We start from the raw sequence: 26,586 nt of genomic DNA, 5'->3' as shown, positions 1-26,586 counted from the left end.
AAAGTGTCACCCTGGTACTGAAAAGAAGAGGTACAATCAACATGACACAAGCAGGTTACAGTGGGTCCAAATGCAATCCCCCGGCACTTGCGTCACTACACATCCAAACATTCCCGGACAAGCATTGCTGTATCAGGGCATGATTGGATGTGCAGTTTTGCAAATGCCGGAGGGCTGCACTTTGGACATGTCGGGGTGACTTGGACAAGAGGGAGTTTAGGGAAATACATCTCACCTGAGGGGGGGTTGTCTGCTACATGGCGGAGGGTCAGGTCCACATCACAAGTAGGTCGCCCATGGTAGAGTTGGATAAAATGGTCCAAAATTTGCAGCAAACCAACAACAGGAGAAATCAGGGGGTAACGATTCGTCAACAGGACAAAACAGGCCTGGGAATGCACATCAACAGGACGTAAAACTCTGAAATACATAAATAAAGACGTTTTTTTCGAATATTACAATGTCAGTTTACACAATAATACAAATGTTATAAGTATACTCACAGGCAACCGAAAAAAAGTTTTGTATCACTGTCCGCCGGGAATCATCTCCTTCATCCATACCCACCGGTACAGCAGAAGAACGGTTCCCGCGTCGGAAATCACTGCGACGAAGAGTCACCGGCAAACGGTTTGCGACACATATGTTGTGTAAAATACAACATGCATTTACCATGCCGCAAACATTCGCCGGTGAGTACAAAAGAGCACCGCCGGAAGTGTCTAAACATCGAAACCGGCTTTTAAGTACACCGAAGGCACGTTCAATTATTTGCCTCGATGCAATGTGTGTCTCTTGGTAACGTTTTTCTGCTCTACCAACAGGATTAGACAATGGGGTCAAGAGCCACGATTTGTTTGGATAACCCGCATCACCTATATAGAAAAGAGAAAAATTGTAGTTAATCTAAAAAATAATAAAAAAATAATAAAATAATATAAAATAAAAACAATTTAAATACATACCTAACAGCCAGCCACCAGGCATGTTTCCTGTTTCGAACTTGTCAAACAGCGATGACTGGCTTAGGATGAAGGAGTCGTGAGACGATCCAGGAAATCCCACAAAAATGTTCAAAAATCTCATGTTGACATCACAGACCGCCTGTACATTCAGGGAATGGAAATGTTTTCGGTTCCGAAAACATTCTTCTGAATTCCGTGGCGGTCTGATCTGCACGTGGGTACAGTCAATCGCGCCCAGCACATTGGGAAATTTGTATTTGGTGAAAAAGCCTAATTTGATCTCACGACATTCGCTATCCGTCTCTGGAAATGTGATGTACTGGATCGTCAATTTGCGGAAAGCCCTAATGACCTGGGTTATACAGCGCGACAGTGTCGACTGTGAAAAACCGCATGTTTGAGACAGTGTAGGCTGGAATGTGCCTGACGCCAAAAAATGTAACGTACCCAGCAGTTTCTGGAAACCGCTGACTGCACGGTTGGACCGTGCCCGAGGTTCCAGGTCGGCCTCCAACAGAGCGTACAGCGAATATATGTCGCGAGTCGATAAGCGATAATTTTGTATCACCTCGAACTCGCTGAGATCCTCCAGTTCACGCCTAGTGCGATACTGGCGTGGACGTGGAAATGAAACCCGCAAAACTGGCTCACCCAATGCAGACATTTGCTGATCTTGATCCTGATGTTCAGCAGCACTCTCTTCCTCCATGCTTGCAGCCAGCATGAACATCACAATCTGGTCAGAGAATGGCTCCATTATTGTAGTCAGTACAAAAATAGGAATGTGTTTTAAAACGCAGGAATTTTCCTAAAAAAACGATTCCACAACAGAGCTGACTGTAATGGCTCCTTCTCCCTGAATGTCTCACACCGGGAGTGAGGAGATAGGAGGTGCTTTGCAGAAGTGTATCCTGGGTAAAACTGTGGAATCATGGGTACATTTCCCTCAGGAGAGTGAAGAAAAAAATATTCTTTTAAAAAATCAATTAAATAATACTTGTGCCTCCAAAAAAGACAAACCAAGTACCTAATCCCTCCTAATATAAATAGATATGCTATTACCCAAAAAAAAAAAACACAAAAAAAAACGTGTTTTAAATTTTTTTTATTAGTTTCACCCACCAAAGTGTGGCGGATTGAAAATGTCGAATTTGCTGTCTAAAAGCACTGTTGTCGAATTTCCAAACTTCCATTGAATAGACTTTGGTCGAATTGCAGCATTTGTACCATTGCAAAAAAAGTTGAATTTGACAAAAGTCGAATTTCCAAAAGTCGAATTTTGAATGTCCGTTTTTTGGCGTAAAGTACTGGATTGCATTGTCGATTTTTTTTTTTTGGCGAAAAAGTCCCGAAATTCGACAATTTCAGGAATTCGACAGCAATTGCATATACCCCATAGTCAGAAGTGGAGCATATATCAAAGTATCAATAAGAGCTTCAAGATAGTACAATACAAGGAGTCAATTGACAGTACATAATTTTTACATACCAGTATGGAAATAACACAAGAACGTTGAATTCGTCCGTATTGGACAATGAATCAGGCCTATAGAGAATAATATCCATATATAGTATTATACCTCATTAAATTGTATTCTCATTTAATAAACTGGATGGAAATGGAAAATAATTTTTCCTTTTTAAAAAAAAAAAAAACTGGTTATACATACCAATATACACATGTATAACCAGTTTTTTTTTTTTTTTAAAAGGAAAAATTATTTTCCATTTCCATCCAGTTTATTAAATGAGAATACAATTTAATGAGGTATAATACTATATATGGATATTATTCTCTATAGGCCTGATTCATTGTCCAATACGGACGAATTCAACGTTCTTGTTGTGTTATTTCCATACTGGTATGTAAAAATGATGTACTGTCAATTGACTCCTTGTATTGTACTATCTTGAAGCTCTTATTGATACTTTGATATATGCTCCACTTCTGACTATGAGAGCTTGTCTGTATAAATTATGGAAACTATGCATTTTTGTTAACAATGAATTATTAAGGTCATTTTATCACCACAGTCAGAATACAAAAGGATGATCATAATAATATTAAGGAGATAACTCCAGTTTCCCTCGCCTCATCTAACCTCTTGTTACAATATGGAATTTCATAATATGTACACAGGACCACTTTCCATATGAATTGGCTTAGGCCCTGGACACTTATCTCTCCCCCCCCCTAGAATACCGGATAAAGCAATTACCACACTGGACGATCATCTCCTCTGTTAATACTGAGGAATTTATCCATTGATATGTTCTTTCAGATATCCCTGTGGGAACAGCATTACTGATAAATCGGTTATTGATCCCATAGAGCCCTTTCAACATCTATTGGTATGTAAATAATCCTCATTCCTTGAGTTGACCACTATGGCAGTACATACAAATGTTCTTAATATATTTTATTGTGTATAATATTTTCATCCAGATATGAACCCCTGATGAAGTCCTTTGGGACGAAACGCGTTGGGTTGAGGTTCAGATGTGAGAACATCAGACATTCATTGAAAGACATCATTGGATCAATTCATTTAGAATTTTTATGTCAGGTTGTGTATCAAAGTCTGTATTTTAAACTTTGTCAGGTACACATTACTCACTGCAAATGTACTGTTCAAGGACAATATGTGAATAAATTTATTTTAATGATTCTGTGGTCAAATAATCTTGGAAAAGAACCTACATCTAAAGTTACAATTACACAGCTCCCTTAGACATTTTTTTGTTTCTTGTATCCTACCTCAGTACCCCAGCTAACAGGGGGTACGTCTTAAGGTTGAAGCTCACTCATTAGCGCGGAATTAGGTCTACACCACATCCATATATATATATATATATTTAAAATGAGTGCCCAAATTATTATGACTACCAGGTTAGTACTTTGTTAAGCCTCCTTTTGACCTTAATACAGCTTGAAGCCATGGCTTCTACTAACTGTCCGTATGTTTTGTGGGGAATATTATCTTAAATGCAAAGAGCTACATACTCCAGTTCAAGAAGGTTTGATGCTAGCATATCCAATTGTGGGCTGCAATGATGCAAGATGGGTCTATGCTTTTGTACTTCTGTCTCAATAGCCTCAACTATGTGCATTGTGTAATTAAAACGTGATTCGTCGGATGACATGAGCCTTTTCTAATCACATATTGTCCAATTCCAGTGTACAAGATGAAACTGGATAGCAATGCTATACCTACTTTCTTTTTCTGCTGTATGGGAGAAGCCCAGAGAGGAGACACAGTAGAACACTTCGGGGGCAGGGACGGACTTCATGCTATTAGGCCCTGCCCCCAAGAGAGGGAAATCCCCGTGATTCGCAGATCTGTGGGTTGGGCCGGGGCTAAATGTTAACATTCCCAACTTTAGCCCCGCTGTAGCTGGTTTTTCTGTGCTTTTAACCCTCACCCTGCCCACTTCACTATGAAGCAGGCAGGATGCGGGAGAGCCACATTGTAGAGGGGAAAAATATATATATTTTGAAGTTTTAGGTTACATGTGATCAGAAGTAAAATACATCTAAATGGGAATGTGGTGCAAGAGAACATAGCTGTAGCTGTGGTGTAGTATACACAAAACAATCTAACATGTCAATGAAGGAGCACCCACAAAAACCAAACCCATTAAACACAGAAAATAGTAAACGCAATAACTCACCCAGCAATCACAGGCCGAAGCAACAAAGGCCCATAATAGTCTACAGCCATCTTCACAGTTAGTCCATTAATGTTGCTATGACTGCATACTTTTTTGATGTGCTGAAGTATGTACTGGAAAGTTAGTATGTGTTGCAAGGGGACAGCAGGTGGTTGCAAAATTGAAGAAACATGCGCTCTTTTCTGCTCATCCTCGGCATTCTCTGCAAGTGAGAAAAAAGGCTCCATATATAGAACAATGCATGTACAGTATATAATCAATACAACATCATAACTATACTTTTAAATATTCAGTTCAATGAGATAGCAAAAAGCTGACTATGGATACATTAACATTACAAGTATTATATTTGTATATACTGGTACATGCATACAAGTCTACAAAATATTCGTTATGGTAAGAACTTACCGTTGATAACGTTATTTCTCCTAAGTCCACAGGATAACATTGGGATATGATGACGCGACAGCGGATTTGCACCAATCGGTCAAAGCTTTCGGCCTCCCAGCATGCAACAGGCCCGTCCATATATTCCCGCCTTCTGGCTCAGGCAAATCAGTTGTTTTTCCAAAGCTCAAGGCAGGAACATCATAGAGAGCCCTAATCAGGCGAGAAGAACACACGTGCATAGCCTTCCGTACAAGAAGGAAGAGGTTAGCGAGTGAAAGGATCCTCAAATCAGGTGCGTCAGGGTGGGATCCCTGTGGACGTATAAGAAATAACGTTATCAACGGTAAGTTCTTACCATAACGAATATTTCTCTGGCAGGGTCCACAGGTTATCCACAGGATAACATTGGGATGTCCCAAAGCAATTTAGTGGTGGGGACGCTCCTGATTGGACAGGAGAACGAATTCAGCGTGCTGAGTGGCAAAGTTATCAAAGGCATAATGTCTAATGAATGTGTTAATGGGGACCATGTGGCTGCCTTACATATCTATTCTGCTGAAGCACCACGTTGTGCTGCTCATAATGGACCTCCCTTACGAGTAGAGTGAGAAGACATTAGCCGGAACAGGAACATCAGCTTGAGAATATGCTTCTGACATTTTCATCCAAAGCCACTTCGCCAGTGTCTGCTTATCAGCAGGCCATCCTCTCTTGTGAAATCCGCAGATAACAAAAAGTGTCCTTCTTTTCGACTGGTATAATCCACGTGGCACTGACTACATGCATCTCCCGGAGAAAGGTCCGGCCCCTGGAAGGCCGGGACTACAATTTCTTTGTTAAAGTGGAATTTAGACACCACTTTAGGAAGATACCCAGATTTGGTTCTGAGAACCGCTCTATCTGGATAAACAATCAGAAATGGAGGGTGACATAACAATGCCCCTAAAACTGAAACTCTTCTAGCTGAAGCAATAGCCAGTAGAAACAGAACTTTAGCTGTTAACCATTTAAGATCCACTCTTTTTAGTGGTTCAAATGGGACAACTTGAAGGACCTTTAGGACTAACCTTAAGTTCCAAGGCACTGTAGGAGGAACAAAAGGAGTTTGCATCTGCAGCATTCCCTGATAAAAATTGCGCACATCCTGTAGGTTAGCAATTTTTTATATAATTCTTTATTTTTAAATGGTCATCCAAAACAAGAATGAACAAGAATAAAGAACGAGGGCAACAAGAGCCCAATACAGACCAAAATTAAATGTAGTAGTATACAGTACATAATGATTCTGTTGGTTGATAAGGGGGAAAGGGGCTATTGGATATCAGGACAATCAGGGGAAAGGGGAGGGTGACCTCAAAACAATACCACAAGGAAAAATATACAATAGGCATCTAGAAATAGGAAAAGAAAAACAGAGAGATAAACACCAGGCACAGGGAGTAGGGAAGCTAGAAGGAAACAATATTTGGTGCCCATAGGTCCGTGTATGTGGGCAAAACTCAAAAGGAAGGGGGCCTGGGCCTGCATACCATGAACAACCAAGGGGCCCAGACTTTGGTTAAAACATGTCCCCGATAATGAAGTAAGCTAATTATTTCCTCCATGGCCGCAACATGCCAAATCTGTGTCTTAAGTGCAGTGAGAGAAGGGGAGGACGACTGTTTCCAATTTAGAGCAATCAAGGATTTTGCCGCCGATAAGATGTGTGCGGCCAGTTTTTTAGAAAATTTGCCAAGGCCCGGGAGGGGGCAGCACAATAAAAACATCCAGGGATCTTTTGGTACAGGAGTTTCCAGAAGAGAGTTCAAAAGACCATATACCAAGTCCCAAAAGAGGGCAATGATCAGACAGGTCCACCATATATGGATCATAGTACTTCTGGAGCCACAACTCCGCCAGCTATCGGGTGAGGAAGATGGGAACATATTACTGAGTCTCTCAGGAGTATAATACCAGCAATAATAGATTTTATATGCGGTCTCTTTTATTTTGGTTGAAACAGAGCTCTTGGCTATCCCCAGTCTCATGTCGTCCCAGGCTTCATCATCTGGAGGAGGTCCAAGATCCTTTTCCCAAGCAACTTCATGGGGTCTCAAGGAAGGAAGGGAGGCATCACGAAGGAGGGCATAAAGTTGGGAAATGATACCTTTAGATAAAGGACAATATACACAGAATTTCAAATGGAGTAAGGGTTCGAAGAAGAGAGAGTGATGGCAGGGGGTGTAAGAAAAGGATTAAGTAGGTGTGACGGAGTTTTCTGTTGTAATTCAGGTAGAGATAACCATCAACCTTGATCTGAAAACTCAACAGGAAATTTAAGACCCACACAAGTCCAATTACGGGACCTTGTTGTATAACTCCCAGGAGGAAACAATAATATTTTAAACCTACCGGTAAATCTTTTTCTCGTAGTCCGTAGAGGATGCTGGGGACTCCGTAAGGACCATGGGGATAGACGGGCTCCGCAGGAGACATGGGCACTTTAAGAAAGAACTTTAGGTATGGGTGTGCACTGGCTCCTCCCTCCATGCCCCTCCTTCAGACCTCAGTTAGAGAAACTGTGCCCAGAGGAGACGGACAGTATGAGGAAAGGATTTTTGTTAATCCAAGGGCAAGATTCATACCAGCCCACACCATTCACACCGTATAACTTGTGTTATATACGAACCAGTTAACAGTATGAAACAACACAGCATCAGTTCGAGACCGATGAAAACTATAACATAACCCTTATGTAAGCAATAACTATATACAAGTCTTGCAGAAGTAGTCCGCACTTGGGACGGGCGCCCAGCATCCTCTACGGACTACGAGAAAAAGATTTACCGGTAGGTTTAAAATCTTATTTTCTCTTACGTCCTAGAGGATGCTGGGGACTCCGTAAGGACCATGGGGATTATACCAAAGCTCCCAAACGGGCGGGAGAGTGCGGATGACTCTGCAGCACCGATTGAGCAAACAGGAGGTCCTCCTGAGCCAGGGTATCAAACTTATAGAACTTTGCAAAGGTGTTTGAACCCGACCAAGTAGCAGCTCGACAAAGTTGTAATGCCGAGACGCCTCGGGCAGCCGCCCAAGAAGAGCCCACCTTCCTAGTGGAATGGGCCTTAACCGATTTTGGTAACGGCAATCCAGCCATATAATAAGCCTGCTGAATCGTGTTACAGATCCAGCGAGCAATAGTCTGTTTTGAAGCAGGAGCGCCAACCTTGTTGGCTGCATACAGAACAAACAGTGCTTCTGTTTTTCTGACCCTAGCCGTTCTGGCCACGTAAATTTTCAAAGCCCTGACCACATCAAGGGACTCGGAATCCTCCAAATCTCGCGTAGCCACAGGCACCACAATAGGTTGGTTCATATGAAAAGAGGACACCACCTTAGGCAAAAAGTGAGGACGGGTCCGCAATTCCGCTCTATCCATATGGAAAACCAGATAGGGGTTTTTATGAGAAAAAGCCGCGAATTCTGAAACTCGCCTAGCTGAAGCCAAGGCTAACAACATGACCACCTTCCAAGTGAGATATTTTAACTCCACCGTTTTAAGTGGTTCAAACCAGTGCGACTTAAGGAAACTCAACACCACGTTAAGGTCCCAAGGCACCACCGGAGGTACATAAGGAGGCTGAATATGCAGCACTCCCTTCACAAAAGTCTGTACTTCTGGGAGAGAAGCCAATTCCTTCTGAAAGAAAATGGATAAGGCCGAAATCTGAAACTTAATGGAGCCTAACTTTAGGCCCAAATTCACTCCAGTTTGTAGGAAGTGAAGGAAACGGCCCAGATGGAATTCTTCCGTAGGAGCATTCCTGGCCTCACACCAAGAAACATACTTTCTCCATATACGGTGATAATGTTTAGCTGTCACGTCCTTCCTAGCCTTTATCAGAGTAGGAATGACCTCATCCAGAATGCCCTTTTCCGCTAGGATCCTGCGTTCAACCGCCATGCCATCAAACGCAGCCGCGGTAAGTCTTGGAACAGACAGGGCCCCTGTTGCAGCAGGTCCTGTCTTAGAGGAAGAGGCCACGGATCTTCTGTGAGCATCTCCTGCAGATCCGGATACCAGGCCCTTTGCGGCCAATCTGGAACAATGAGAATTGTCTGTACTCCTCTTTTTCTTATTATTCTCAACACCTTTGGGATGAGAGGGAGAGGAGGAAACACATAGACCGATTGGAACACCCACGGTGTCACTAGCGCGTCCACAGCCACTGCCTGAGGGTCTCTTGACCTGGCGCAATACCTCTGTAGCTTTTTGTTGAGGCGGGACGCCATCATGTCTATCTGTGGCAGTCCCCACTGACTTGCAATCTGTGCGAAGACTTCCTGATGAAGTCCCCACTCTCCTGGATGCAGGTCGTGTCTGCTGAGGAAGTCTGCTTCCCAGTGGTCCACTCCCGGAATGAACACTGCTGACAGTGCGCTTACATGATTTTCCGCCCAGCGAAGAATCCTGGTGGCTTCCGCCATTGCCACTCTGCTCCTTGTGCCGCCTTGGCGGTTTACATGAGCCACTGCGGTGATGTTGTCTGACTGGATCAGAACCGGTAGGTCACAAAGCAAGGTCTCCGCTTGACGAAGGGCGTTGTATATGGCCCTCAGCTCCAAGACGTTGATGTGAAGACAAGTCTCTTGACTTGACCAAATACCTTGGAAGTTTCTTCCCTGTGTGACTGCTACCCAACCTCGGAGGCTCGCGTCCGTGGTTACCAGAATCCAGTCCTGAATGCCGAACCTGCGACCCTCTAGAAGGTGAGCACTCTATAACCACCACAGGAGAGATACCCTGGCCCTGGGGGACAGGGTGATCAGCTGATGAATCTGTAGATGTGACCCAGACCATTTGTCTAGTATGTCCCATTGAAAAGTCCTCGCATGGAACCTGCCGAAGGGAATGGCCTCGTAAGATGCCACCATTTTCCCCAGGACCAGAGTGCAGTGATGCACTGACACCTGTTTTGGCTTCAATAGGTTCCTAACCAGAGTCATGAGTTCCTGGGCCTTTTCTATCGGAAGATAAACCCTTTTCTGGTCCGTATCCAGAATCATGCCTAAAAAGGTCAGACGATTCGTAGGAACCAACTGTGACTTCGGGATATTGAGAATCCAGCCGTGTTGCTGTAACACCTTCAGTGAAAGTGACACGCTGTTCAGCAACTGCTCTCGTGATCTCACTTTTATGAGGAGATCGTCCAAGTACGGGATAATTGTGACATCCTGCTTGCGCAGGAGCACCATCATTTCCGCCATTACCTTGGTGAAAATCCTCGGGGCCGTGGAAAGGCCAAACGGCAACGTCTGAAATTGGTAATGACAATCCTGTACCGCAAATCTCAGGTACGCCTGATGAGGTGGATATATGGGAACATGAAGGTATGCATCCTTTATGTTCAGGGATACCATAAAATCCCCCCCTTCTAGGCTGGCGATGACCGATCTGAGCGATTCCATCTTGAACCTTTTCAAGTATAGGTTCAGGGATTTTAAATTTAATATGGGTCTGACCGAACCGTCCGGTTTCGGGACTACAAACAGGGTTGAGTAATATACCCTCCCTTGTTGAAGTAGGGGAACTTTGACCACCACCTGTTGAAGATACAATTTGTGAATTGCATTTAACACTATCTCCCTTTCTGGGGGAGAAGCCGGTAGGGGCGATTTGAAAAATCGTCGAGGAGGCACCTCTTCGAATTCCAGCTTGTAACCCTGGGAAACAATTTCTATTGCCCAGGGATCCACTTGCGAGTGAACCCAGATGTGGCTGAAACTCAAAGACGTGCCCCCACTGGGGCAGACTCCCTTAGCGGAGCCCCAGCGTCATGCGGTGGATTTAGTAGAGGCCGGGGAGGACTTCTGTTTCTGGGAACTAGCTGTGTTTTGCAGCTTTTTTCCTCTGCCCTTTCCTCTGGCAAGAAAGGAAGCACCTCGTACTCTCTTGTTTCTCTGTGACCGAAAGGACTGCATTTGATAATGTGGCGCTTTTTTAGTGTGTGAGGGAATATAAGGCAAAACATTTGATTTACCTGCCGTAGCTGTGGAGACCAGGTCCGAGAGACCTTCCCCAAACAATTCCTCACCCCGGTAAGGTAAAACCTCCATATGCCTCTTTGAGTCGGCATCACCTGTCCATTGCCGGGTCCATAGGACTCGTCTAGCAGAAATCGCCATAGCGTTGACTCCAGAACCCAGTAGGCCAATGTCTCTTTGAGCATCTGTCATATATATGACAGCATCTTTAATATGTCCTAGGGTCAATAAAATGGTATCCTTATCCAGGGTATCAATCTCTGTCGATAAGGTATCTGTCCACGCTATTACAGCGCTACAAACCCAAGCAGACGCTATCGCCGGTCTGAGTAAGGTACCAGAATGCGCGTAAATGGACTTCAAGGTAACCTCCTGCTTGCGATCAGCAGGATCCCTGAGGGTAGCCGTATCTTGGGATGGCAGCGCTACCTTTTTGGATAGGCGTGTCAACGCTTTGTCCACCCTAGGGGAGGATTCCCACCGTATCCTGTCCTTTTCCCGGGAAAGGATACGTCATAAGAATCCTTTTGGGAATCTGCAGTTTCTTGTCTGGAGATTCCCACGCTTTTTCACATAACTCGTTCAGCTCATGAGAGGGGGGAAAGGTTACCTCAGCTTTCTTTCCCTTAAACATGTGTACCCTTGTGTCAGGGACAGAGGGGTCATCAGTGATATGCAGTACATCCTTTATTGCAATAATCATATATCGAATACTTTTAGCCAATTTTGGCTGTAACTTTGCATCATCGTAGTCGACACTGAAGTCAGAATCCGTGTCGGTATCAGTGTCTACTATTTGGGATAGTGGGCACTTTTGAGACCCCGAAGGTCCCTGCGACATAGGGACAGGCAGGTGTTGATTCCCTGCCTGTTCCCTAGCCTCAGCTTTGTCCAATCTTTTGTTCACATTAGCACTTAAAACAGTCCACATATCCATCCAGTCAGGTGTCGGCGTTGTCGACGGAGACACCACATTCATTTGCTCCACCTCCTCCCTAGGAGAGCCTTCTACCTCAGACATGTCGACACACGCGTACAGACACACCACACACTCTGGGAATCGTCTTATCTGAAGACCGTTCCCCCACAAGGCCCTTTGGAGAGACAGAGAGAGAGTATGCCAGCACACACCCAACACCAAAGACCCAGGAAAAACACACAATATGTTTACCCAGATAGCGCTATAATCATGTATTTTGCGCCAAATTATGTGCCCCCCCCTTCTTTAAAACCCTCTTTCACCGTGTAAGTAGGGGAGAGTCCGGGGAGCTTCCTCTCAGCGCTGTGCTGTGGAGAAAATGGCGCCTGTGAGTGCTGAGGAACAAGCTCTGCCCCCTCAGCGGCGGGCTTCGGCCCCGCTAAAATATTGAAAAAACTGGCGGGGGCTCTTATATATACAGTGCCCAGCCCGTATATATACATTTTTGCCAGAGATTGAGGTTCATATTGCTGCCCAGGGCGCCCCCCCTGCGCCCTGCACCCTTACAGTGTCTGCCTGTGTGTGTCTGTGTGGGAGCAATGGCGCACAGCGCTACTGCTGTGCGTTACCTCACTGAAGATCTGAAGTCTTCTGCCGCCTCTGAAGTCTTCTTTCTTCTCATACTCACCCGACTTCTATCTTCCGGCTCTGCGAGGACGGCGGCGTGGCTCTGGGAAGGACGGCGAGGGTGAGACCTGCGTACCGATCCCTCTGGAGCTAATGGTGTCCAGTAGCCTAAGAAACAGAGCCTAACATTAAATTAGGTCTGTTTCTCTCCCCTCAGTCCCTCGATGCAGGGAGTCTGTTGCCAGCAGGCTCCCTGAAAATAAAAAACCTAACAAAATACTTTCTTTTCAGGAAACTCAGGAGAGCTCCCTGTAATGCACCCAGTCTCTCCTCTGGGCACAGTAATAAACTGAGGTCTGGATGAGGGGCATGGAGGGAGGAGCCAGTGCACACCCATACCTAAAGTTCTTTCTTAAAGTGCCCATGTCTCCTGCGGAGCCCGTGTATCCCCATGGTCCTTACGGAGTCCCCAGCATCCTCTAGGACGTAAGAGAAAAGGGATTATGCCAAATAGGGGCCAAGGGGGATATAATTGAAGCAAGGGGTTCAATTATAAGAGCAAATACCAGGGGGGATAAGGGGCAACCCTGACGTGTACCATTACGAATATGAACCGGGTCAGAAGGAACACCATTAATCAGGACTGTAGAGAGGGGTTAGAGTGTAAAGCCAGGAGACCAGTGAGGAAATCACCAGACACGCCAAAGGCTTTAAGAGCAGCTTTCATGAAACCCCAAGATATCCTATCGAATGCTTTTTCAGCGTCTAGAGAGAGTAAAACAGTAGGGGATCTCCTGGAGTTTGAGATACGGATGAGATCAATGGCACGTCTGGTGGTATCCCTCGCCTGGCGCCCCGGGATAAATCCTACTTGGTCATAATGGATCAAGGTGGGGAGGAACGGGTTCCAGCGGTTCACTAGGATTTTAGCAAATATTTTCAAATCAATATTAAAGAGGGAGATGGGCCTGCAACTGGCAGTTAAGCAGGTCCTTACCCTCCTTAAGGATCACTACAATTCTGGCTTCTAACATTTCAGGAGGGAATGGATCGCCCTGGAGAACCTTATTATAGAGGGAATGGAGATGAGGAACAAGCAGGTCAGAGAATTTTTTGTAGTATACTGCTGTAAATCCGTCGGGAACAGGAGATTTGTCATTTTATTTTTTTAAATCACAAAAGTTTATTGGCATGAGAAAAACAATGACAGATGAAAAAAAATAAATAAATTTGACACACTCAAAGCACAAGAACATCAGTAAACATAGAGTAGCAGATTAAGTGCAAGAGTTTGTCCCTATGCTGCTCGTCATTTTATATTTACTTTGTTATGTTTTTTTATTTTTTATATTTTTTGTATTTGTTATACTCTTTATTTTAAACAAATCCAAAAACATTCAAGAGTTAGGAACAAAATTAGTAAACAGTCTAGAATATTCCAAAGGGTCAACCAGTGGGATCCTCGGGAGAGCTAGCAAGAGATTACCGAGAGACTCAGAAGGAGAAAGCAGCAAGAGTGGAGTTAACGTCTGAAGTGCGAAGAGAATGAAGAGAAGAAAAGAAGGAGAAAGGAAAAGAAGAGAGAGTGTGAAAAGGAGAAACATGTCTCGGTCGGGGGGGGGGGGAGCGAGTCGGGAGAGAGGTGGTGTGGGGAAAAAGGGTAAGTTGGACTAGGAGAGACCCGGGAGGGCTAATTGAAATTTAGTGTACCAGGGTGTCCAGACGCCGTGAAATTTGTCCACTGTGTTGTTCATCAAGGAAGAAAGATATTCCATCTTTGCCACAAACCAAACTCGGTTCATAAGTTCAGAACGAGTTGGAGGGATGGGAAGTTTCCATGATTTAGCAATCTGGAGTTTAGCTGCACAGGCTATATGCATAGCCAGTTTATTTTCCGACTTGGATAATTGGCAGGCTGGGGCACACAGGAGCAGCGTCTCAGGGGACAGGGGGGGGGGCAGTTCGAAATAAGCGACTGGATAAGGTTACGGACCATTGTCCAATAAGAGGCTATCTTCGGGCAGCTCCACCAGATGTGATAATACGAACCCTCTTGACCACATTGACGCCAACAGAGGCTAGAAGTGTTCGGATATATTTGGTGTAAGCGTTTGGGAACCATATACCATCTTGTGAAAACTTTATAGGAGTTTTCCTTGATGGAGACGCTGATAGAACATTTAGAGATATTCAGTCAAACAGATTCCCACACGTCATCTTCCAGGGGATACCCCAGGTCTGTTTCCCAGGCAAGCTCATGTGTTATGCGGGGGGGCGCAATTGGAGACAAAATGGAGTGATATAGATTAGAAATAGTGCCTCGGTCGGTGGGTCGGTACATGCATAGGCGCTCCATCGGAGTCGGGATATTTGGGATTGGCGTAGTCCTAGTTGAGGAGGTGACGAAGTTTCGAATTTGAAGGTATTGGTAAAAATATGAAGGCGGGAGGGAGTGCTTTGTTTGGAGGTCTGCGAATGAGTGCGGTACATTGTTGTGAAGTACATGATGAAAGCGGTGGACGCCTGCTTTGGTCCAGTTGGAAGCAAATTGATGGGATCGGCCCGGTGAGAAGGAGGGGTTATTCCAGATGGGGGTAAGGGGAGAGGGAACTGTGTGGAGTGAAAATTTAGATTTTAGCGAGTCCCACACCGATAAAGTTAGGGATATTGTTGGGATTGACGGAATGGCTTTAGATCTGTGTGGGTGGGGGAGCCATGGGAGATGAGCAACCGAATCGACCTGAGCCAGGTCACTCTCCAGGTCGACACATCTCCTAGTGTGCCGTGGCGAATGCCAGGCGACAAGTTGGCTAAGTGCCGTGGTGTAGTAGTATCTTGACAGCGAGGGAAGGCCTAGACCGCCACACGAAGAGCTCCGCTGGAGGGTCTCCCTACGCAATCGCGGCTTCTTGTCATTCCATATGAATTTACCATATTGGGTCTGGAGGGAGGATAGGATCCGAAGAGGGACCGGGACAGGGAGAGTCTGAAAGAGGTATAGTATCTTGGGGATAACGTTCATCTTAATGGCGTTAATCCTGCCGATCCAGGAAATAAAATGTTTTTTCCATCCTAAGATGTCTTGAGATATTTCCTTAAATAAGGGAGGAAAGTTAGCGTCGTAAAGCGAGTGGTAAGATTTGGTGATGTGAACCCCCAGATATTTAATGGAGGTGTGACGCCATGCAAAAGGAAAGTTAGATTTCAGATGATTCAGTGCCTTGAGAGGGATGTGAAGCGGGAGAGCCTCTGATTTGTCGTTGTTCACCCTATATCCAGAGAGGTCACCGTAGAGAGTTAGCTCTTTGAAAAGATTGGGTAGGGAAATTAATGGGTTAGTGAGGGTGAGGAGGACGTCATCTGCAAAAAGTGAGTTTGTAGTGCGAGTCTTTGATTGAAATGCCTGTAATATCCGGGTTAAGACGGATGCGGCAGGCGAGAGGTTCAATTATCAGAGCGAAGATGAGAGGCGACAGGCGGCATCCCTGTCGCGTACCATTGGTGATGGCGAAGGAGTCCGAAAGAATTCCATTTGTTAGAACAGAAGTGGAGGGGTTGTGATAGAGTGCCGAGATTGCTTGGAGAAATTCCCCGCGGATACCAAAGCTGCAAAGCGTTTGTTCGAGAAAGGCCCATGAAACCCTATCGAAGGCCTTTTCCGCGTCCAATGCCAGTAAAAGAGAGGGGAGCTTGACTGAGTTGGCGTGATGAATCAGATTGATGGTACGTCTGGTATTATCTAGGGCTTGACGTGTAGGGACAAATCCGACTTGGTCGGGGTGAATAAGAGACGGTAGAAGAGGATTCAGGCGTAAGGCAAGAATTTTTGCAAAACGTTTCAAGTCAGTGTTGAGAAGGGATATAGGGCGGTAATTAGAGACCTGCTGTTGATCCTTACCAGGTTTGGGAATAACTGTGATTAATGCTCTAGTAGTTTCGCTGTGGAAGAGTTCCCCATTAAGGATTTTGTTAAAAGTAGACGTCAAGTGAGGAACTAGAGTACCCTCGAATGTTTTATAGTACGCGAAGGGTAGGCCGTCCGGGCCCGGAGCCTTAGAGGGTTTCTGAAGTTTAAGAGCAGCCGATACTTCCTCGTCTGATATAAGCTTACATAATGCAGTGGCTGTGGGAGCATCCAGCTGCGGAAGAGAGCATGAGGTCAGGAATTCGGAGATACGTAAGTTTGAGTCAGGTAGGGATGACGGATTGCTTGGGGAATTATATAAACGGGTGTAGTATTCCTTAAAGATAGAATTGATGTCTGAGGGTTTATAGTGTGTGTTACCGTTAGAGTCCTTAAGTGAGACTATAGCTGAGAGGGCTTTTCGTGCTTTTAATCTATTTGCCAAGAGGGCATCTGCCTTGTTGCTTTTCTCATAAAATCTCTGATTCAGCCAGCGTAGGGATTTATCTATCTTTTCTGTGATTAGTGCATTGAGAGCTGCCCTAGCTGCCATAAGCTGTTTGTAGTTCGAGTCCGTGGGATTACGTTTATGAAGAGAGTCTAGGTTTTGGACCTGGTCAGTGAGATTCTTGAACATTGCTTTGTGTTCCCTATTGCGATGAGATGCGTAGCTAATTACATGGCCCCTGAGGACCGCTTTGTGGGCTTCCCAGACTAATGGGGAACATCCTGATTCAGGATTGTTAAGAGAAAAATATTCAGTGAGCAGTCCATCCATCTTGGATTTGAAGGAGGGAATTTTAAGAAGGGTCTCGTTCAGGCGCCAAGATGGGCGGGAAGTTGGAGTATCCAACAGATCAAATGTGGACGCGATGAAGGAGTGGTCCGACCAGACATTGGGGACAATTGAAGAGGACAGAATATGGTTAGAGGCTGGGGGGCTGCAGAAGAGATAGTCAAGTCTAGAATAGGACTGGTGGGGGCAGGAAAAAAAAGTATAGTCCTTGGAGGATGGGTTGAGAGCACGCCAAGTATCGAAGAGAGATGCTTCTTTAATAAGTTTAGAGAAGGTATCGGATATATGGTTGGTGCGAGGGTGGTTCTGGGGAGCGGATTTATCCAGTAAAGGGTCTAGAACTGCATTGAAGTCCCCTCCCAGGAATACATAACCCGCTCTATGTTTCTGGAGAGCTTTGAAGAAGGATCTAAAAAACCTTTGTTGGCCCGTGTTGGGTGCGTATAGGTTGGCTATAGTTACGTCCAGGTGCCCCAGCCTGCCAACCAGAATGATATACCTCCCCTCTGTGTCGACGTGAACCGAGCTTTGTGTGAAGGGGAGTTTGTTGCTTATCAGGATAGCGACTCCGTTGTGCTTAGATTCACTTGAGGAGTACAACACAGTGGAAAATCGCCTGGAAGATAAAGTGGGGTGGCCATTTCGCTTAAAATGTGTTTCTTGAAGTAGAACTATGTCTGCGTGGAGGGTGCGAATTGTACGAAACAAGTAGGAGCGTTTATAGGGTGTGTTAAGGCCCCGGACATTCATAGAGGCGATGGTGAAGGGCATGGTGTCGAGGGCAGGGGAAGTATGGATGAAGTATTAAATGGGGAGATCAGTGGAAGGGGGTCGACTCGCTCAGGAGGAAAAGTCTGGAAAAAAAGGGAGAGAAAGAGAGTGAGAAGAGAGGAAGAAGAAAGAAAAATAGGAAAGAAAAAAAAATAAATGAGAAATATATATATATATTTTTTAGAGGCAGGTAGGAGATAGAGAAAGAGCAGGTTACTCAATGCTAAGGAGATTGGTATTCCTGTAGTTAGGACTTAGTGGTCCAGAGAGGCGAGGGAACCAGAGTTCCGTGTCGCCAGAGGGGATCAAAAGAAAAAAAAAAAAAAAAAAATCAGGGGGTGGTGGTGGTCTATTTGAGCAGAAAATATCACATGTAGGGAGGAGAACAGAGAGTAGACGCCTAGCCCTAGGAGAAATGGGGTAAGGCGTCGAGCGAAACGGGTGTGTAGGAGACAGTAGGTGGAACGGTGTCCCCTGGGTGAGGGGGGTTAGAGAGAGAGAGACAAGGGAGGGGGGAAGAGGAAGAAAGAGGGAGAGAAAGATGAGAAAGAAAAAGAGAAAGAAGAGAAAAAAAAGAAGAAAAAAAAGGGGGGGGGGGAGGGGGGAAATAATCATCGCTAGAGAGTACGTTGAGTACGTATCGTCTGGAGATTCTAGAAACTTTACAAAATACAAAGATACACACTGGTGAGAACCTGCGAGGGCGACCAACACGGGGGGGGCCACAGTACGGCTTGTGAGATCTAGAAGAAAGCCGGCGGAGGAGCTGGCTAATAGAGTGAGACCCCCGTGCCCGTGGACCACGCCTCCAACCAAAACAGATGAAACTTGTAAACATTAGGACAGCAGGGGAGAAGAGACCTAGTAGTGCAAGGTGCTGTCATTATTAACGTGAGCCTCCAAGAGCAACACTGAGTCCCTAAACTGGGGATAAACTAACAATGGGAGGCATAATGTAGCATAGGGGAACTATAGAGTCGAACCATGGTTGGAAGTAGTAGGAAAGGCTAGGGGTGATATTGCTAGACACCGCAGTTCGGCCTACCAGGCTACTGTAAACATGTGGAGTTCAGTGAGATTACATTGCTACAAAGGGTGATCTTGAGATAATTCCAGAATAAGGACAAATGGCATTGTGGGGTTAGGATTGGGGGGGTGGGGGGGGGGGGGTATGTAAAAGGGAAGGGAAGAGAGAGAGGAGAAAAAAGAGGTGGGGGGAGGGGTGAACATATGCATTACTTGAACATAACACTGAATTCCTTACAGTCATATAAACGTATAACAAGGGGTGATCCCCCGACAATAAACAGGCAATAACAAGTTATACAGACGTCCTATGGGGGTAGTATGCATAATGGTGCAGTTTATGCCAGGGCTGGGGTAGTCCTTGGCGTACAGGAGAAAGGGGGCTCGTCGGAGGACATCCGCCCTAGCGCCTCGTCAAATTTTAAATTGAGTGGTCTGCTCCAACGGGGGGTCCAGCCTCCTCTATATGCGAGAGCAGGTCCCTGCCCTCACGGGGATCTCTGATGATGACCGTCTTTCCCTGAAGGTCGACGATTAGCTTGAAGGGGAAGCCCCAACGGTATCGGATGTTCCTGTCCCGTAGTACCTTTGTTAAATCACGGAGCTCTCTCCGTTTAACCATGGTTAGAGGGGACAGATCTTGGAAGAACTGTAGTTTAGAAGAATTGTAGAGTACATGGGGCTTTCCACGGGTGGTATTGAGGACCCTTTCTTTATCCTTAAACTTGAGAAATCGGAGGACCACATCGCGAGGAGGTTCACCATCTCTAGGCTTAGGACGTAGGGCACGGTGAGCCCTCTCTAGAGGAAACTGTACAGCCCCCAGGTCCGGGATCAGGAAGGAGAAGAGGTCGTGAAGATAGGGTTCGAGGTTGTCCATGCTGACGGATTCCGGGATATTGCGAATGCGGAGATTGGATCTGCGTTCGCGGTTCTCAAGATCCTCGTTTTTAGTGCGAAGTTCTGACAGTTCTGAGACAATGTGGTCCAAATCACGACCCGTATCGTTTAGAGCTTTCTGGAAATGGTCCTGACGGGATTCCATTTTCGAGGCCCTGGATGCAAGGGAGGAGATGTCCGTCTTAATGGAGGCCACCGCCTTGTCCAGTTTGGTCTCCAGGGAATCCTTAAAGTCCGAAATAAGGGAGCGGAGAGCTAGGATATCATCCTTAGTAGACGGAGCAGAGGGCGGGGTGGAGGAGTTATCCATAGAATCTTGAAGAGGGGAGGGGAGACCTCTATGCTGGGTATTCTTGGTGCCTCTGGTAAAGTGTTGAGAGATATCAGCACTCCCCTGTTTAGGAGTCTTGGACGAAGATTTCTGCATATGGGCCGAACCAATGTAAGGTATAATACTATGAAATATGTTCCGGCAGGGGAGGTAGGGAGTCAAAAAGAGAGAAGAGAAAGAAAGAAAAAAAAAAAAAACACACCCAGGGGGAGACCGCTCTCCTCGTGGTCAGGTGATCATGGTGCCGGAGGCTTATGTTGCGGAAATGTCGGCGGTGAGGACTCCGTGTCAGAAGCAGAGGGGGTCCCCTGGTCCGGGGCTCCTCCGAAGCCGCGGGTAGAGGAGTAAGAGTCCCGGCTGTTTAAGCGAGCCAGGCAATGGTGCTGTCAGGGCAGGGGCCGGCGTCCCCGTGATCAGGGCTCAGCCGGATGGAGCGGCCAGCAAACAACTAGCGGTGTCTGGGGCTAGTGACAGCCCTGCCGTCCCACGGTAGCTCGACGTGCAGGGGCAGGGACCAGCACTGACGGGGAAGGGCAGAGGCCGGTTCGCAGCGTAAGGTGGTGAGGGGGTGCCCCCGATGTCTCCTTACGGCAGCTCGCTGACCTTCTGCTGCGGGCCGCGGTGTGCGTCCCCGGGTCCCGGCGCCGGCTGGGGATCCCCTCCAAGACTGTCTCCGGGCTCTTCCCGGCCCCACCAATCCCAGGTGGCCCCAGCGATCCCAGGTGCCCGCAGGAGACGGCAGCGACAGGGGATGTGCCTTCAGCAGATCCCCCAAGAGGCAGAGCACCAGAGGGCCAGGTAATTGTGTGCGGCTCCCTCCTGCGACCCCCGAAGTGTGCGGCGGCTCTGGAGTGCGCTATAGGCCCCTGTCTGGAGGATGTCTGCAGGCCAGGTAATAGGAGCCGAGCCCCGGGCAGCGCTCCCCAGGCGACCGGCCGCACCGCTCTCCGCTACCCAGGGCACCCGGAGGATGCGAGAGGCAGGCGGGGGCAAGGCGCGTTCAGCAGCCTGAACGGGGACGGAGGTCGGCGGGCGTGGCGGCCGGCGGGAAGCTCCGTGCACGGAGCGGACTCACCCGTACGGCGGGGCCCTCTTCTCCGTTCACTAGGGAGGGCGCAACGGATCTCCGCAGGGCAGCCGTGCCGAGTAGGACCCTCCAGGGCCCGTCCGCGACGAGACTCCAACAGCCGGTCCGGGCCGCCCTCCAACTCGAGGTCCCGGCTTCACTCTGGGGGAAGGCCGCAACCCGCAGGAGCACTGAAAAGTGCTCCCCGATTCCGCGGGTCCCCCCAGATGTCTGCAGCAGGGTAACTAAGGGCAGTTAGGGGTGCCTGGGAGAGTCAGGCAAGGGTTGTGGGAATATTGTACGTGCTATAGTAGCTGTGCTTGCAGGAGCTGGAGAGAGGCACAGCTATCCTCCACAGCAGCCAGGCCACACCCCGATTTGTCATTTTTTTTGATCTTTTATAGTCCGTTCAATTCCCTCAGTGTAAATAGCGGCTCTAAGGTGGGCTATAGTACTAGGAGATAATTTCGGCTGGTCAGACTTGGCAAGGAAATCAGAAATCAGAGCAGAGTGGGACAGATGGGATGGAGTAGAGGAAGGGGGTAGGTTATACAAGTCAGTGTAGTAAGTTTGAAAGGCAGCTCTAATAGATATAGGGTCGTGAACTAACTGTCCTTGGGGGTCCATGATCGATATTATATCTTTGTGGGTCCTGGCAGATCGAAGCCGTGTCGCAAGAATTTTATCCGCCTTGTCTCTTTTCTCATAAAAGGACTGGCAAAGCCATTTAAGACGTTTGGCTACTTGACGAGAGAGAAGATGATCAAGTTCGGACTTGGTTGCACGGAGTTCAGATAAAATAGTAGGATCATGGGATGATTTATGTTGTGCTTCCAAAGTATGGAGTTGAATGGAAAGTTTATTAATCTGGGTAAGGGATTTTTTCTTTGTCTTGGAAGCCATGCTGATCAGGTGCCCCCGAAGGACCGCCTTATGTGCCAACCAAAGAGTGGATCTAGAAGTATCTGGGGAATCGTTCAGAGTAAAATAGTCCGAAAGTTGTGTCCGAAGAATCATTAAGGCGCCACGTCATAAGACGAGGGCGTGTGAGCAGACCTGAAATATCAGCAGATATAGGGGCATGATCAGACCAAATAAGGGGGTGAATGAGAGCTGATTGAAGATTCAAAGCAAGTTCGTAGCTAAGTAGAATCATATCGATACAGGAGTATGAGTTATGGGATGAGGAATAGAACGTGTAATCATGAGTGGAAGGGTCCCTCACACTCCAAGAATCATAAAGAAGCTGGGACTTCATGAGACGGAGGAGAGACTAAGAATGTTGAGAATATGATGAAGGGGGTGTCGAGGCAACAGAAGCAGAACGATCCAAAATGGGGTTCAGAACAGAGTTGAAGTCTCCAGCGACAATGAGATCTCCTTGTCGAAATCGACTGAGAAGAGATTCTAATTTAGTAAAAAACAGGTTTTGCCACTGTTTAGGAGCATATACATTAACCAACGTACATAGTTTGTTATTGAGCTTCCCTACTAATATAAGGAATCGCCCCTCTTTATCTGCGTGGGAATCGATAGGTTCAAAGGTAAGGTGGCGTGCAAACGTAATTTTACTTTTAGAACCATACAGTCAATGCTGACACTTGTACTCTCAAGGATCCATCTGCAGACCTTAGTCCATTCCTGCCTAAAGAAATGCTCTGAAAATTTTGAAACCTAAGGACAAATTTCCAGTCACAGCACCACTGAATATAGTATTGCCATATTCGGTGATAATGCGAGTTAAGGAAGGCTTCCTTACTCTGAGCATTTTCTTAAATTACCTGTTATGAGATCCTCTTGCTTTCAGGATTGAAGTCTCAAGAACCGCGCCGTCAAAGACAGTTGATCCAAGTGCTTGTAATAGCAAGGACCCAGAGCCAGTAGATCTGAATGTTGAGGGAATAGGACTGAAGCATCCATCGACATCCTCTGCTGATCTGTGTTACACTGCCTTCTGGACCAAACCGAAGCTATTAGTATCACGGCACCCTTACCTTGTTTTACCTTTCGCATTACCTTGGTTCACAGGGCGATTGGCGGAAACACATGAGCCAGACGAAAGTTCCATCTCATTGATAGGTCATCCACAAAGGTCACTCTGTGATCCTTTGTTCTTGACCCGTATGTGGAAACTTTGTTGTTCTGATGGGACGCCATGAGATTTATCTCCGGTAACCCCCACTGTTTTCCAGAGTTTGTAAGACTTTGGAGTATAATGCCTATTCATGCATGAATGGTTTGTCTACTGAGAAAATCCGCTCCCCAGTTTAGGACTCCCAGAATGAATACTGCGGACAAGGCTGGATAATGAAGTTCTGCCCACCTTAACGTGTGACTTACCTTCTTCATTGTATTTTGGCTGCAAGTTCCTCCCTGATGGTTGAGGTACGCTACTGCCATTACAATGTCATAGCGGATTCGAACTGGTTTCCCCTGAAGGATGTTCTTTGCCTGAATAAATGCCATATACATATATGGCCCGAGGTTCAAATATATTTATTGGCAGGCAACTTTTTTTTTGGTCCACTGCTCCTGGAAACAATTCCTTCCTGACACTGCTCCCCAGCCCTGAAGGCTGGCATCCATTGTCAGAGTTTCCCAATCTGATATCCAAAGGAGTCTCCCTTTGTCTAGATAGGATGTCTGCAGCCACAAGGCTATTGACCTCCTAACTTACAGAGGAAAGACCATAATCCACGCTTTTATTGTCTGATGAAAACCATTCAACTTGAAAAAGATCAGACGTTGCAGATGTATCGAGTGAAACAGAGTATACTCCATCATGTCGAATGTCTACACCATCAAACCCCATCACACGCCTTGCCGCGTAAATGGATACCGTTTGACTGTGTAGCAACTCCTGAATCCTTAAATGACTTTTGGATATTTTGTTCAGAGGTAAAATTACTCTCTGAATACCCAATTCCAACACAGCCCCCAAGGGAGTCATCGGTTGTGACGGAACCAGAGACGACTTTGCCCAATTTATGAGCCAACTGTATCTCTGTAATTGTCTGTTGCAGATGACACTGAAGCCATTCCGGAGACTGTGCCAGGAATAATAAGTCGTTGAGGTATGGAAAACTCCTTATCCCCTGCTAATGGAGAGAAGATTCCATTACCACCATAATTTTGGTGAATACACTGGGAGCTGTGGTCAGTTCAAATGGTAGGGTCTGAAACTGAAAACGATGCTGGAAGATACCAAACCTGAGAGAGCGCTGATGAGACAGTGCTATAGGAACATGTAGGTAAGCATCCTGGATATCCAGGTATACCATAAATCCTCCGGCTCCCTGGGCAAATTAATGGGACGTAAAGTCTCCATATGAAAACCAAGGCACTAAAATGTACTTGTTCAGCATTTTGAAATTGAGTATGGGCCGGAACGACCCATTTGGCTTCTGGACTAATAACAGGTTGGAATAAAAACCTTGTCTTCATTGTGCAGGAGGAACTGGAATTATCACTCCTGACTGAAGCAACTTCTGAACTGCCGCTTGCAAAGCCCTGGCCTTCGTTTCCACTGAAACCTTTGATGAGGGTGTTTCTTGAAATCAAATGCATAACCGTGAGATACCGCTTCTTGCACCCAGGCATTTGTAGTAGATTGCTGCCAGATCTGTGCAAATTGAAGAAATCGGACTCCCACCCTGGGTTCCCCCAGGTGGAGGCCTGCATCTGATTTGGAAGCCGGTCCTCTGGTAGGCCAATACTTTTTAGTCTTACCAGACTTATTGGATTGGGACTGTTTGCCATCACCCTTTCCTTTTGCTTTTCCCTTGATTCCGATAGGGCTGAAAAGCTGGAAATCTAGGCTTGAATTTGTGTGTGAAAGGAAGCTTCACTTTCTTGGAGTCTACTTCTGACTCCAAATGACTGTTTAATTCTTTACCCAAAAAGAATATCTCCAGTAAAAAAAGGTTAAGACTCCAGAACCTTTGTGGATTCTGAGTCAGCTTTTCATGTACTGTACATGGCCAACCCGCTCTGCGAGCTGTTACTGGTGAAGCTGATGCCTGAGATAATTGTACCCATATCCAAGGCCGCTTCCGTAAACGTTGCCGACTGTTTGACATGTGCAATATGGGATTTTTGCTCTCTAGATTCTATTGAAAGGTCCTCCTCCAACTCATCAACACAGGCTGCCACTGCTTACGCCATCCAGGCTAAAGCCATGGCTGGTCTTATGATTGCCCAAGACAAGGAAAAACTTTTTTTTCAAAAACCATCGACTCTCCTATCCGTGACATCATTTCTTGATGTTGAAGGCAGAAGTAATGTAGAGTTTCGCACCAATCTAATGACATGCGTATCTACTTTGGGAGCCACCACCCTTTTTTTTTTTTTAAACAGTCCTTAGCTGGAAGAGGATATTTGGAATTCCATTTCCTTGGAATTCTAAATTCTCACTGGGTGTAACCCAAGCCTCTTGCATAATTTCCCACTGAAGATGGACTGATCAGCTGATCTGACCCAGTAAACTCAGACCTAACTGTTTTGGGACACAGGTGCCTTGTTTTTTAACCAAGGCTCTGCTGCCTACCCTAAGGATAGAATGGCTTTCATAGCACTAATTAGCTCAGGTATGTCCACTGAGCTAAAGCCTTCCTCATCGTCTCTGTATGCAGACCCGAAGTCCGATGAGTCCTCATCCTCCGACGAGACCTCATCTGAAACATGTGTAGACTGTGAAGATGTTGTATCATGTCTATGTGATTTACTTACCACCAGCCTTTCAGCCTGCTTTTGTTGAGAGGCTGCCAATTCCCATGGTGGATAGGATAACCCCAGGAGGAATGTTGCGTGTAGGGGTTAATAGGGTAACCTATCCCTGGTATAGGAGCTGGCCTTATCCGCCAGCTATCTTGGATAAAGTCTGTGCAAAAGGTAGCCCATGGAGGTTTAACTAGAACCTGTGCTTTGCCTCGGATTATTTTAAGAGACTTTGATGACAGATAAAACAATTTGCACATAATCCCTTTTGAACCAGATCCTGAGAGGTTAACCTAGCTTCGCAAGACAAACGTGAAATGAGTGTTGGTGCTGCTGTGGAAAGTGTATTTTCCTCACTCTTGCCGCTCTTAGACATGAGAAATAAATCACACACCTGTACAGTGTTACTACACAATTTGTGACTGTAATCACTTTAAAATTTGTTAAAGTGACACACAATCCGACCCTACCCTGCT

The 26,586-nt window shown here is 46.2% G+C and overlaps 2 protein-coding genes across 5 annotated transcripts in view; both read right to left on the bottom strand.

Moving 5' to 3' along the window:
* PIK3R2 (phosphoinositide-3-kinase regulatory subunit 2) overlaps positions 1–26,586 on the bottom strand; it is a 286,357-nt gene that overhangs the window by 45,302 nt on the left and 214,469 nt on the right. For all 4 annotated transcript variants that reach the window (XM_063916022.1, XM_063916037.1, XM_063916013.1 and 1 more), the window contains one exon: positions 4,638–4,839. In XM_063916022.1, coding sequence (XP_063772092.1) covers positions 4,638–4,839 — 202 coding nt within the window. The remainder of the gene's footprint in view (positions 1–4,637; positions 4,840–26,586) is intronic.
* Positions 246–1,830, bottom strand: LOC134909307 (putative nuclease HARBI1). Its single transcript, XM_063916048.1, has 3 exons — positions 966–1,830; positions 504–875; positions 246–420 (listed from the first exon to the last, which is right to left on the bottom strand). Coding segments are annotated over exons 1-3 (1,131 nt in total). The 5' UTR covers positions 1,723–1,830; the 3' UTR covers positions 246–418.

Source organism: Pseudophryne corroboree, chromosome 1 (genome assembly GCF_028390025.1).
Source record: "Pseudophryne corroboree isolate aPseCor3 chromosome 1, aPseCor3.hap2, whole genome shotgun sequence".
Classification (NCBI taxonomy): domain Eukaryota; kingdom Metazoa; phylum Chordata; class Amphibia; order Anura; family Myobatrachidae; genus Pseudophryne; species Pseudophryne corroboree.
This window is presented reverse-complemented; position numbering and strand designations above follow the sequence as displayed.

Excerpts from the sequence above, each read along its gene's own strand:
- LOC134909307 (XM_063916048.1), bottom strand. The coding sequence starts at position 1,722 with ATGGAGCCATTCTCTGACCAGATTGTGATGTTCATGCTGGCTGCAAGC. Across the intron at positions 876-965 it reads GCCTGGTGGCTGGCTGTTAG|GTGATGCGGGTTATCCAAAC; the intron begins GTATGTATTTAA and ends TTTTCTATATAG.